This window comes from Rhinopithecus bieti, unplaced genomic scaffold (assembly GCF_001698545.2).
Source record: "Rhinopithecus bieti isolate Rb0 unplaced genomic scaffold, ASM169854v2 scaffold_32955, whole genome shotgun sequence".
Classification (NCBI taxonomy): Eukaryota; Metazoa; Chordata; class Mammalia; order Primates; family Cercopithecidae; genus Rhinopithecus; species Rhinopithecus bieti.
In genome coordinates, this window is record NW_016814423.1 from 2,745,853 (window position 1) to 2,757,796 (window position 11,944).

Below are 11,944 nucleotides of genomic sequence, written 5' to 3' on the forward strand. Positions count from 1 at the left end.
GATCTCAGCTCACTGCAAGCTCCGCCTCCCGGGTTTACGCCATTCTCCTGCCTCAGCCTCCCGAGTAGCTGGGACTACAGGCGCCCGCCACCTCGCCCGGCTAGTTTTTTGTATTTTTTAGTAGAGACGGGGTTTCACCATGTTAGCCAGGATGGTCTCGATCTCCTGACCTCGTGATCCGCCCACCTCGGCCTCCCAAAGTGCTGGGATTACAGGCTTTAGCCACCGCGCCCGACCTATGCCCATTTTTTAATAGGGTCGATTGTTTTTTGCTTCTTCAATTGTTTGAGTTCCTTATAGATTCTGGATATTAGAGCTTTGTCAGATGCATAGTTTGCAGATACTTTCTGTCATTCTCTAGGTTTTCTGTTTATTAAAAGTTTTTTGCTGTGCAGAAGCTCTTTAATTAGGTCCCACTTCTCAATTTTTGTTTGTGTTACAGTTGCTTTTTTTTTTTTTTTTTTTTTTTTTTTTTGAGACAGAGTTTTCGCTCTTGTTGCCCAGGCTGGAGTGCATTGGCGTGATTCAGCTCACTGCAACCTCTACTTCCTGGGTTCAAGTGATTCTCCTGCCTCAGCCTTCCAATTAGCTGGGATTAGAGGCGCCTGCCACCATGCCCAGCTAATTCTTTTTGTATTTTTAGTAGAGGCAGGGTTTCACCATGTTGACCAGGCTGGTCTTGAACTCCTGACCTCAGGTGATCTGCCCGCCTCAGCTTCCCAAAGTGCTGTGATTACAATAGTGAGTCACTGCGCTGGGTCTACAGTTGCTTTTTGATTTAGTCATGAAGTCCTTGCCTGGGCTGTTGTCTAGAATGGTATTTCCTAGGTCTTCTTGTAGGGTTTTTATACTTTTAGATTTCACATTTAAGCCTTTAATCCATCTTGAGTTGATTTTTGTATATGGTCAAAGGTGGGGGGTCCAGTTTCAGTCTTCTGCATATGGCTAGTCTAAGGCTAATTTTTGATATGCTTTCCTAGAGTAATTCTCAATTTAGAGGCTTCAGTGGGCAAAGAAGGTCAGGACGAAAGTTAATCACACTTTGGTTTCTATTCTTTAATTGGTTTAAACTTTTTCACTTCTTATGTGTCCTCTGGGGTATCTGGAATATGTGCTGTAATATGATCCAACAAGAACAGTGAGAAAAGTTCTAATTACCATAAAACCCTAAAGAAGGGCTCTGTTATTTGGGCAAGTATAGTGTGGAGAAAATTAGGGGAGGTGTAAAGATTATTAGGTATGTGCTAACTGAAAGGTAGCAGGATTTGTTTGTTGTTTTAGATGAGATGATGGCCTGTGAACAGGAGCCTTAAAGTACTGACAGGAAAATAAATAATAGTTTTGATAATACATAGAGGTGGAAACAACAATTCAAAGTGAAAATGACTGAGTTTGGTTCAGTGCTCTACTATGGCCTTCTCAAAACTAACCGGTCATTGCTATGACTGAGTCTGGTTCAGTGCCCTACTACGCCCTTCTCAAAAATAATTGGTCATTGCTATTAACTGGAATTCACTCTTTATTTGTTGTATAATATTTTAAAAGTGTATTCAATATTTAAAACAGAATTAGACATAATTAACCTGTCACCTTGATTGTGCATCATATAGGATTTCCTTATGTTTAATGTTTCACTGTCTCTTATGTTTTCTTTACTGTATTGTGCTACTTTGGTTTATTAAAAATATTTTAAATTACGTAAATAATAATGAAAGTTTACTTGCAAAAGAGTCAAATCGTGTGAAAGAATATGTACTTTACCCCTCGGTTCTCTTCTTCTTTTCCTCAAATAACCATTGTCAATAGTTTGATATATGTCCTCTCAATCAACATTAAATGGCAGTTACACATTTATCTGCTGGTTTTTTTGACTTGTATGGGAACATACCATACATATATTGCCCTGCAGTGTGTGTGTGTGTGTATTTTTTTTTGTTAGCAGTATGTCTTGAAAGCATTTCCTTGTCAGTACATAGAGATAGACCTTATTCATTTTATAGTTCTATATGTCCGATTGTTACGAATGCAGACTATAATTTCTTTTGCCATTTTCCTTTTGAATGATGGAGCTATAGTAGATCCTTTTACACATGTTCTTGTGTACATGTTTGAGTACTTTCAATTCAGAATAGGTATATTTTAAATGGCAATAAATACTTACAAAGTCTCTTCTGAAATGATAGCCAGTCAACCAACTATGTAAAAATCCTATTTCTCCGCAGCCTAATACTGGATATTGTTAATCTTTCAAATGTTCTGGATAAAAAATGGTATCACTGGTGTTTTTATTTGCATTTCTCTGATTGATAACCAGATTACACATCTTTTCATATGTTTATTGGCTATTTGTACTCCTCTGTGACTTACGTTTTTATATCCTTTGACTGTTTCTGTTGGGCTGTTTGTTAATAGCGTTTGTAGGAACTCAATATATTACGGACTTTAATTCTTAAACTTTTACATGTGTTGGAAATATGTTTCCCAGTTTGTCTCTTTGCCTTCTTTTAAAATAATTTGACTTTAAAAATCATAGTAAGCATTTAGTTTAATATAAAAGGTAATAATATAAAGCACAAGTCTTATAAAGCAGTTCTTTTTATCACCTATTAGACCTGTTCTCAGAGCCAACAGTTTTTAATCTTTTAACTGTGTTTTATTTTTTATATTTCTAAGTTATATGCTTACTTCTATCTACTTTAGATGTCATCTAGTGTATGTATATTCTCCTCATGTTTCCAGTGTAGATATATTACAATTTTTTGTAAGACCTGAATTCATTGTTTACACTAATATGACTGTGGACAGTTGTGTGGGGTGTTGTTTTGTTATTGGGGGTTTTTTGAGACAGGGTCTCACTCTGTCACCCAGGCTGGAGTGCAGTGATAGGATCATGGCTCACTGCAGCCTGGCATTCCTGGGCTTAAGTGATCCTCCCATCTCAGCCTTTCTAGTAAGGAGGACCACAGGCACACCACCATGCCGGGATAATTTTTTTTTTTTTTTTTTTTTTTTTTTTTTCTAAAGATGAGGTCTCATTATGTTGCCCAGGCTGGCCTCAAACTCCTGGGCTGAAGTGATCCTCCTGCTTTGGCCTCCCAAAGTGCTGGGATTACAGGTGTGAGCCACTGTTCCCAGCCTGGAAAATTGTTTTAATGGTAAGACAAAACATGTACTATGTTTTTTTTCCTGTTCCCACCCAAAGTTAACAATTGCTTTATTTTTCTTCATATTTGCTTTGTTTTCCTTGAGTCTCTAGCTAGGTTTTTCTACATTTCATACAACTTCTCAAATTCACATGCACAAAAATATTGGATTTCCTGTTAATTTTGTTTTTTGTCCATGGGTACCTGGAGCTCTTTGTCTGTAGCTGTCATCTATACCTAGGTCTTCTGGCACAGCTGTCTTCCTATCATTTTGTCCTCCTCTTGGGACTCCTGTCTCTTCTATGTTGGATACCCTTTCTTTTTGGACCACATGTTTTCTTCTCTATCTCATTTTGTTGAAGCGCATGCTTTGAGACACTTGATCTATAAAATGCCTTTCCTCTATCTTGGTACTTTTTTAATGGTTTACTTGAGGATGAAATTCAAGATTGGAAATAGTTTCATTTCACAATAAACCTTTGCTCCATTGTCTTTCTTGCTCTGTCACCCAAGCTGGTGTGCAGTGGCGCGATCTTAGCTCACTACAACCTCCACCTCTCAGGTTCAAGCGATTCTCCTGCCTCAGACTCCCGATTACAGACATGAGCCACTACTCCTGGCCTTTTTTTTTTTTTTTTTTTTTTTGGAGACAGAGTTTCACTCTGGTTATCCAAGCTAGAGTGCAGTGGCGCGTTCTTGGCTCACTGAAGCCTTGACCTCCCAGGCTCAGGTTATTTCCCATGTTGGCCTCCCGTACAGGCGCTCACCACCATGCCTGGCTAGTTTTTTATATTTTTATTAGGGACGCAGTTTTACTATGTTGCCCAGACTGGTCTTGAGCTGCTGGACTTAATAAGCAATCCACTTGCCTCATCCTCCCAGAGTGCTGGGATTACAGCCGTGATCCACGTGCCCGGCCACTCTACCATCTTATATTGTTGAGCATGCTTTTGCCATTTTTTCCATTCTTCTCCTAGATTCATTGTATGTGATCTCTTTTATTTATTTTTTGGGTAACTTTTAGCATCTTCTCTTCATAATAGTCATAAGTTTCAGGAGGGTTATCCTTGGAAAGGGATTATATTTGTTTACAATCATTGTTCTAGACATTATTAGATAATTTTAATCCAGTAACTTCGTTTTTCAATTCTGGGTAAATTTTCTTGTATTATTTGATAATTTCAGCCTCCCAATCTTTTTCTTTTTCTCCTTTTGTTCTATGCTTTGGGGACATTCCTTAACTATTATCTTACAATCTCTCCATTGGATTTTTGTTTCTGATGCCATATTTTTAACTTCCAAATGTTTCATTGGGCTGGGTGTGGTGGCTCATGCCTATAATCCCAGCACTTTGGGAGGCCGAAGCAGGCGGATCACCTGAGGTCAGGAGTTCGAGACCAGCCTGGCCAACATGGCGAAAACCCATTTTACTAAAAATACAAAAATTAGCTGGGCATGGTGGTGAGTACCTGTAATCCCAGCTACTCAGGAGGCTGAGGCAGGAGAATTGCTTGAACCCAGGAGGCAGAGGTTGCAGTAAGCTGAGATTGTGCCATTGCACTCCAGCCTGGGTAACAAGAGTAAAACTCTCTCTCAAAAAAAAAAAAAAAAAAAAACAACTAAATGCATTGTTGTTGTTCTTCTTTTTAGTATTAGATTTTTTCCCCAAAAGTGTTGAGATTACAGGCATGAGCCACTGTGCCTGACCCAGTTTCATTCTCTTGAAGGCTCTGGGCTGTAAATGTCACACATCACTTCTGTTTAGGTTCTGCTGGTAATAATTTAAACATATGCCCGTGCCTAACCCAGAAGGGGCTGGGAAATGTAATGTTGCCGAACAGCCATGTACAGGTTTTTTTCTTTCTTTTCTTTTAAGAGGTGTAGTGTCACTCTGTCACTCCTTCTGGAGTGCAGCGGTGTGATCACAGCTTACTGCAGCCTCAAACTCCTAGACTCAAATGATTGATCCTCCTGTCCCCAACGTTCTAGGTACTAGGACTACAGGTGCGCACCGCCACGCCTGGATAATTTTTAAATGTTCTGTAGAGACGGGGTCTCACTTTGTTGCTCAGGCTGGTCTTAAACTCCTGACTTCAAGCTGTCCTCCTGCCTCGGCCTCCCAAAGTGCTGAGATTACAGACATGAGTCACCATTCCCTGCCCATGCACATGTTTAGTTCTTTTACCAAGATAAAAAGCCAGAATGGATTTGAGAGATAGGTATCAGTTCCTGCCAAGGTGTCTGTCACTTACGTTAGACACTTTCTTAAAATGTCTACTGTTCTTTGAATGTTTTTTTATACTTGAAGGGAAGCCATGAAAAACTATTTGTTAGATGCGTGTGAATGGATGGGACTAGTTAACTGGTGGCTTCATTTGAGAGGAATTGGGAAGGAACCTCTTCATTTAAGGACTTTTATAACTCCATATTTATAATTCTTCTCACTGAGTTTCTCCAATGAGAAATCTTCCAACCACTTGACTTGAGGCTATAGGCGTTGGCTGTGAGATCATTTAGAATGTTTAGAATGTCTTTAGCGAATAGAGATTTAATTTGTACATAGCTCTGTAGCCTTTTCTATTTATCTAGAACTTATTTTGTATATAATGTATGCTGTTTATTGCTCTTTTTTTCCTTTGGGTGGGGGAAAAGGATTGGGGATGAGGGGAGTGTCTCACCATTCAGCATACAGACTTTCACTTAATTCTCCCCTTATCAATCCAACAACTTATTTTCTCTTTCCATTTTAATTTCTCCAAAAAGTAAACTGCTCATCTTCTTCAGGAGTAGAGGAGGATACGCAGCTAGAGGTGTATGTGGGAGATGGGACACTGGAAATCTAACTGTTCCCTAAACCGATTTTCAATTAATCCTGCTGGTTTTTGTTCCTTATCCCTACTCATAACTTCAGTGGTACCCAATTCCTCTATTCTTGAAGTCTTTTTGAAGTGTTTTGCTTCTTCCTCTTTTACAGATAGTTTTGGTATCTTCTCTGCTAAGTCAGTTACTACTCGTGTGCATTTTGCATCTTCTGCAGTTTTACTGCCATCTCCTGTCTGTTGTTGTTTCTTTTTATTTTCATCTTTGTGCTTTTGTCCTTTTTACTCTTTTTATGGCCATTTGGTAGGTGTGACAAGGGAGCAGAGATTTAAGCATGGGTTCAGTTTGCCGCAGTTTAAATCCTTGCTGCTTATTCTTTTGTGTGTGTGTGTGTGTTCTGTTTTTTTGTTTTTGAGATAGAGTCTCACACTGTGTCGCCCAGGATGGAGTGCAGTCGCGCAATCACAGCTCACTGCAGCCTTGACCTCTGGGCTTAGGTGATCCTCCCACCTCAGTCTCTTAAGTATGATAGCTGGGGAGGGGCACAGTGGCTCACGTCTGTAATCCCAGCACTTTGGGAGGCCGAGGGGGGCGGGTCATGAGGTCAGGAGTTTGAGACCAGCCTGGCCAACATGGTAAAACCCGTCTCTACTAAAAACACAAAAAGTAACCGGATGTGGTGGCAGGCGCCTGTAATCCCAGCTACTCTGGAGGCTGAGGCAGCAGAATTGCTTGAAATCAGAAGGCAGAGGTTGCAGTGAGTAGAGATCCTGCCACTGTACTCCAGTCTGGGTGAAGAGGTGAAACTCTGTCTCAGAAAAAAAAAAAAAAAGTATGACAGCTGGGGTGACAGGCATATGCCACCATGCCTGGTTAATTTTTTTGTATTTTTGGTAGAGGTGGAGTTTCGTCAGGTTGCCCAGGCTAGTCTCAAGCTCCTGGACTCAAACAGTCTACTGCCTTGATCTCCCAAAGTGCTGGAATTACAGGCATGAGCCACCGTGGCTGACCTTGGTGCTTATCTTTTGGTAAGATAATTTAGAATGTTTAGAATGTCTTTAGTGAATAGAGATTTAGTTTGTATACAGCTCTGGAGCCTTTTTCTATTATCTAGAACTTATTTTTGTATATAGTATACCCTCTTTATTGCTCTCTTTTTTTTCCTTTGCATTATATGTGCTAGTACCACTTGACTATCATTCATTCATTGATTCATTCAGGAAGGATCTATTCATTCTGCCCTCCTGGAGCATTCTGAGTTAGAAAGACTGTTGATCTATGTTATCTTCTATTCATATAGCCAATCATACTTTTGAAAAAAATTAATGTTACCAAGATAACATTAACCGTCCTTTTTACTTTCAGTCTACCTATGTGGTATTTAAGGTGAATTTCTTATGAACAACATGTAGTTGGTTTATGTTTTTATATCCACTGTGCCAATCTCTGTCTTTTAATTCATATACTTAGATTTTTTACATTTAAAGTATTATTTTCTGTTCATTTTCTCTATTTCTCGTTCCTCTGTCTTTTCTTTTTTTTTTTTTAGACAGAGTCTCACTTTGTTGTCCAGGCTGGAGTGCAGTGGCACCATCTCAGCTCACTGCAAGCTCCGCCTCCCGGGTTCAAGCAGTTCTCCTGCCTCAGCCTCCCGAGTAGCTGGGACTACAGGTGCATGCCATCATGCCCAGCTAATTTTGTATTTTTAGTAGACACGGGGTTTCACCATGTTGGCCAGGCTGGTCTTGAACTCCTAACGTTGTGACCCGCCCCGCGCCCCCCCCACCCCACCCACCACACTCAGTCTCCCAAAGTGTTGGGTAAGGCAGTGAGCAATACTCCCGGTCCTCCTCTGTCTTTTCCTGGCTTTTTTTTTTTTTTTTTTTTTTTTTTTTTTTTTTTTGAAGACAGGGTCTCACTCTGTTGCCCAGGCTAGAGTGCAGTGGTATGATCACAGATCACTACAGCCTCGACCTCCCAGGCTCAGGTGATCCTCCCACCTCAGCCTTTCAAGTAGCTGGGACTACAGGCATGTGCCATCACACCTGGCTACTTTTTTGTATTTTTTGTAGAGATGGGGTTTTACCATGTGTCCCGGTCTGGTCTTGAACTCCTGGGCTCAAGCAATCCCCCTGCCTCAGCCTCCCAAAGTACTGGGATTATAGGTGTGAGCCACGGTGCCAGGTCTCTTAGCTTCTTATGAGCTGCCTGAACATTTTTCACAATTCCATCTTGTTTTATTTATATATTTTAAAATATTTTTAAAGTGTTCTTGATGGTTGCCATTGTTTATGAAAATATTCATTAGCGACTGGGTGCAGTGGCTCACACCTGTGATCCCAGCACTTTGGGAGGCCAAGGCAGGTGGATGACCTGAGGTCAGGAGTTCAAGCCAGCCTGACCAACATGGTGAAACCCTGTCTCTACTAAAAATAAAAAAATCAGCTGGGCGTGGTGGCGGGCGCCTGTAATCACAGCTACTGGGGAGGCCGAGGCAGGAGGATCACTTGAACCTGGGAGGTGGAGGTTGCAGGCAGCCGAGATTGTGCCACTGCACTCCAGCCTGGGTGACAAGAGCAAAGCTCCATCTCAAAAGAAAAAAATAATCATTAGCAATAATTGCTATCCTATTTATTTTTATTTATTTGTTTATTTTTTGAGACAGAGTGTTACTTTGTTGTTCAGGCTGGAATGTAGTGGCTCAGTCTTGGCTCCCTACAACCTTTGCCTCTCAAGTTCAAACAATTCTCATACCTCAGCCTCCCAAGTAGTTGGGATTACAGGCACATGCCATCACGCCTGGCTAATTTTTTTGGTATTTTTAGTGGAGACAGGGTTTCACCATGTTGGCCAGGCTTGTCTTGAACTCCTGACCTCGAGTGAGCCGCCTGCCTTGGCCTCCCGAAGTGCTGGGATTATAGGCGTGAGCCACCATGCCTGGTCTTGCCACCACATTTTTAACATTTATGGCATGCTAGGCATTGTAAATGAACTTTATATATAGTTTGTGTCTATTTGATCTTACAAAAATGCCAGCAAGGTGCTATTTTAGTTCTCAGTATTACGCCTGAGGAATCTGCTGCTCAGAGAAGTTAATTGGTCCAAAGTCACTGTTGTTAAATTGGTGGGCAAAGCTAGGTCTTAACTCCAGGCCAGGCGCTGTGGCTCATGCCTGTAATCCCAGCACTTTGAGAGGCCGAGGCGGGCAGATAACTTGAGGTCAGGAGTTTGAGACCAGCCTGGCCAACATGGCGAAACACCATCTCTACTAAAAATTAAAAAATTAGCTGGGTGTGGTGGTACGTGCTTGTAGTCCCAGCTACTCGGGAGGCTGAGGCAGGAGAATCATATGAAACCCAGAAGGCAGAGGTTGCAGTGAGCTGAGATCACGCCACTCCACTTCATCTGGGGCAACAGAGCAAGACTCCGACTCAAAAAAAAAATACAACCTAGGTTCTAACTCCAAAGTTCATGCCTTAAACCGTAATATTGTATTACCTCAATATTATTTTTATGATGTAGGTTTTATATTTAAAATTATAATGTAATGTATTTTGTCTCATTTCCTAGGTTTTGATGATGATGGTTCAGAATTTCATGAACATATATTTCTGGAGAAACACCTGGAGAGCTTTCCAAAACAAGGACCAATTCGCCACTTCATGGAGCTGGTGACTTGTGGCCTTTCCAAAAACCCGTATCTTAGTGTTAAACAGAAGGTTGAGCACATAGAGTGGTTTAGAAATTACTTTAATGAAAAAAAGGACATTCTAAAAGAAAGTAACATACAGTTCAATTAAGACCATGGAAATTTTTATTTCAAACAATTAGAGATGGATATTACAACTAAATAAAATAATTTTACTAGAATTTGTATATGTTATGTTGATTATTACATTTGATTTGGCTGGTATAAATGTTACATTGTTTTAAAAAATATGTTGGTAACCGAAAAATATTCTTGCATGGAGAAAAATCATCAGTATTCAGAGGTTCAAAAGAATATCTGAGAATTAGCAATGCATTTAAGACGACAACTCCTGACCTTTTTCTTTTCACTCAGTGACCGTACTTCTTTGAAATACAATAGAATTACTGGATGATATCACAGTACTATGTTATAACAGTTGAGATGATTTATAGACAGATATGTATGTACATATTTTTATTTGTTTACATTTGTACATACTTATATTTTACACTAAATTAACTACCCTCACCTAAGTCTGGGTCACTATAGTGAAATTAATCTTGTAGAAATAAAGGGCTTATTCTGATCCATTCTAGTACTTTAGGTCATCATGCCAAAGTTAGAATTATTTCTTTTCAATTATGCTGCTGAGCGGTGTGACTCAACTTTCATATAATTCAAAGGATTGAGGGCCGGGCACAGTGGCTCATGCGTATAATCCCAGCACTTTGAGAGGCTGAGGCGGGAAGATCACTTAAACCCATGAGTTTGAGACCAGCCTGGGCAACATAGGGAGAGGAGACCCTGTCTCTACAAAAAAATTTAAAAATTAACCAGGCGTGGTACCATGTACCTGTAGTCACAGCTGTTCAGGGGCCTGAGGTAGGAGGATCCCTTGAGCCTAGGGGGTTAAGGCTTCAGTGAGCTCTGATTGCATCACTGCAGTCTAGCCTGAGTGATACAGCAAGACTCTGTCTCAAGAAAATGTTTTTTTAATTTTTTTTTTTTTTTTTTTAGGCAGAGTCATACTCTGTCACCCAGGCTGGAGTGTAGTGGCGCGATCTCGGCTCACTGCAGCCTTCACCTCCAGGGTTCAAGCAATTCTCCTGCCTCAGCCTTCCAAGTAGCTGGTATTACAGGTGCCCACCACCACGTCTAGCTAATTTTTTGTATTTTCAGTAGAGATGGGGTTTCACCATGTTGGCCAGGCTGGTTTTGAACTCCTGACTTCAAGTGATCTGCCTGCCTTGGCCTCCCCAAGTGCTAGGATTACAGATATGAGCCACGGCGCCTGGCCTATATTTTTTTTAAGGTTTAAGGCCTCTAAAAAAACTCAAAAAATCTCAAAACAAGATTTAGTTGACAGCAGTCTCAAGCTAATAGTGTTCCAGGTCGACAGGAACCATGTGAAGGAATCCACCATAACCGCAGGCTTCAAATGACAAAACACACAAGGAAGCAGAACCATGAATGTGTACCAACAGAAACGAGAACAGAATCAGACTCATAAAGCCTCCGAATATTGGGCTTATCAGAGTCAGAATATAAAATATGTGTAAGATAGAATGAATATTGAGCAGGATGCTTTAAAAGTGACCAAGCAGATTTGAAAAACGTTAAAAAATTTGGCCTTCTCTTCCTAGTTCTTCCCAAAGTTGAGACAAGCTGGGTTGAGAGGATGAAAGAAAAAAAAAATTAGTCGAGTTAAACAGTAGTAAAGAAGTATCCATATGCAGCAGAGAGAAGCAAAGAGGAAAGAAATAGGAAAGGGAAGTAGAAGAGTAACATTGTACAATCATATTGCCAATAGGAAAGAAAAGAGAAAATAGGTCAGGGGCTAACTCTAAATAGTTTTTATTTTTTTTATTGAGACAGAGTCTCGCTCTGTTGCCCAGGCTGGAGTGCAGTGGCACGATCTCAGCTCACTGCAACCTCCACCTCCCAGGTTCAAGCGATCCTCTTACCTCAGCACCCCCTAGTAGCTGGGATTATAGGCATGCGCCACCATACCTGGCTAATTTTTGTATTTTTTAGTAGAGATGGGGTTTTGGCATGTTGGCCGGGCTGGTCTTGAACTCCTGACCTCAGGTGATCCACCAACCTCAGCCTCCCAAACTGCTAGGATTACAGGCGTGAGCCACCGCACCCGGCCTCTAAATAGTTAATGGGTGAGAGTTTTTTACAATTCATGAAAGATATTAATTCACAGTTAATCAACAATCCCTTGGCCAGGTGTGGTGACTCATGCCTGTAATCCCAGCATTTTGGGAGGCAAAGGTGGGCAGATCAC

The 11,944-nt window shown here is 40.8% G+C and overlaps 1 protein-coding gene across 1 annotated transcript in view; it reads left to right on the plus strand.

The window, feature by feature from the left end:
* Window positions 1-9,833, plus strand: part of MRPS31 (mitochondrial ribosomal protein S31) — a 38,635-nt gene extending 28,802 nt beyond the window's left edge. The window contains 1 exon segment of the mRNA XM_017850209.1: window positions 9,534-9,833. Within this exon segment, the coding sequence (XP_017705698.1) occupies window positions 9,534-9,763 (230 nt within the window). The 3' untranslated portion in view covers window positions 9,764-9,833.
* The last annotated feature ends 2,111 nt before the right edge of the window (window positions 9,834-11,944 follow it).